This window comes from Octodon degus, unplaced genomic scaffold (assembly GCF_000260255.1).
Source record: "Octodon degus isolate 3935 unplaced genomic scaffold, OctDeg1.0 scaffold00004, whole genome shotgun sequence".
In the NCBI taxonomy this organism is placed as follows: domain Eukaryota; kingdom Metazoa; phylum Chordata; class Mammalia; order Rodentia; family Octodontidae; genus Octodon; species Octodon degus.
In genome coordinates this window covers 32,691,386-32,692,720 of record NW_004524580.1, presented here as the reverse complement: position 1 = coordinate 32,692,720, position 1,335 = coordinate 32,691,386, and the positions used below count along the sequence as shown (strand labels likewise).

General features: G+C 60.6%; 1 protein-coding gene across 1 annotated transcript in view; it reads left to right on the top strand.

Annotated features, from left to right (window-relative positions):
• The window catches only part of Aldh1l2 (aldehyde dehydrogenase 1 family member L2), a 51,253-nt gene that overhangs the window by 23,805 nt on the left and 26,113 nt on the right, over positions 1–1,335 (top strand). Inside the window, exons 7-8 of the mRNA XM_023717326.1 lie at positions 431–556; positions 980–1,071. Of these exons, the coding sequence (XP_023573094.1) occupies positions 431–556; positions 980–1,071 (218 nt within the window). The remainder of the gene's footprint in view (positions 1–430; positions 557–979; positions 1,072–1,335) is intronic.

The following is a 1,335-nucleotide window of genomic DNA, read 5'->3' as shown; positions in this document are numbered from 1 at the left end:
TGTGGTGCTCCTCGAACCTGGGGGACGCTGGGCAGATTGCTTCGCCTCCGAGAGCCTCAGGGATGCCCAGTGAAGTGGGCATAACCCTGGCATCAGGCCCTCTCCAGCTTCCGAGATGGAAGCCATTTCATGCCTACCCGCACCGCGTGCGGCAGCAGAGGCGCGGTTAGTCCTGCTGTCCGCGGTTAAAGCCGGCTTCAGCCCAAGCACTTGGGCTCCCGAAGCCAGCGTCCGACCCACACTTCTTCTGTCTCCTTCCGGCCACCACCATGACGACGCCATTTCTGTGCTTTTGCGCGCAGTGGTGTGCAGTCTCTCCCTCTTCATTCTCTGGGACTTTCTCCACCCTTCGGGCCGGGGGACGACCCGCCCTCAGCGTTCGCGCTTGCTCGGCTGCTGTTTTGCAGCTTGCTCGGCTGCTGTTTTGCAGCTGGTGGTGAGAAATCTGCAGTTTGAAGATGGAAAAATGATTCCTGCCTCCCAGTACTTTTCGGCGGGCGAAGCCTCCGTGGTACAACTCACAGCCGAGGAGCTGAAGGTGGCGGACACCATCAAGGTGACCGCGTGGGGCTCTTCACCTCCCTCCACCGTGGGAACCGGGCGCATTCGCAGCAGGCATCCTTGGCCTCGGGTGGTGGGCAGGGAACTTGGCTTCCTATTTTTGTGTGAGTTGCAATGGGAAACGGACTCCAAAGTGTCTGTGGCGCACCCCGTGTACGCTATTCTGGGTCGGCTTTGCGGGGGTCGCGGTGGGCACAGGACTCGGCCTCTCCTGTAGTCCAGGCCCTTGCCACTCAGGCAGCCAGCGGGCAGCAGCGCGGCCTCAGCGGCGGTGGCCCCAGGGCCAGCGGCAGTGTGCGTCGCCCCGCTCACGCCCACCTGTTCTGCGCGCCTGCAGACAGGCAGGCTGTGGCCTGGGTCTTGGGGCTCCAGCCGCGGTTCCGGGGCGCCTCCCCACACACCTCCCCTCCATACACAGGTCATCTGGGCTGGAATTTTAAGCAACGTCAGCGTCATTGAAGATTCCACAGATTTCTTTAAATCTGGGGCAAGCTCCATGGACGTCGCGAGGTAAATGCCTGCCCCGCTCCCCTGAGCATTCGTCCTGGGCGCCTCCCCGGCTGCACGTGTCCTCTGCTCGTCCCTGTCACCTCTGAGTTGCCCTACAGTCAGACGCGTTTGTGGCACCTGCCTACTGCTCTCATGCTGTTAACTGGAGTGGTTTTCAAATCTCCTTTAGGGGCCAGGGAGATGGCTCAGTGGAATGAGCACTTCCCTGGTAAGCGCAAGGACATGAGTTCAATGCCCGGTTCCACAAAAAAAAAAAAAAAAAAA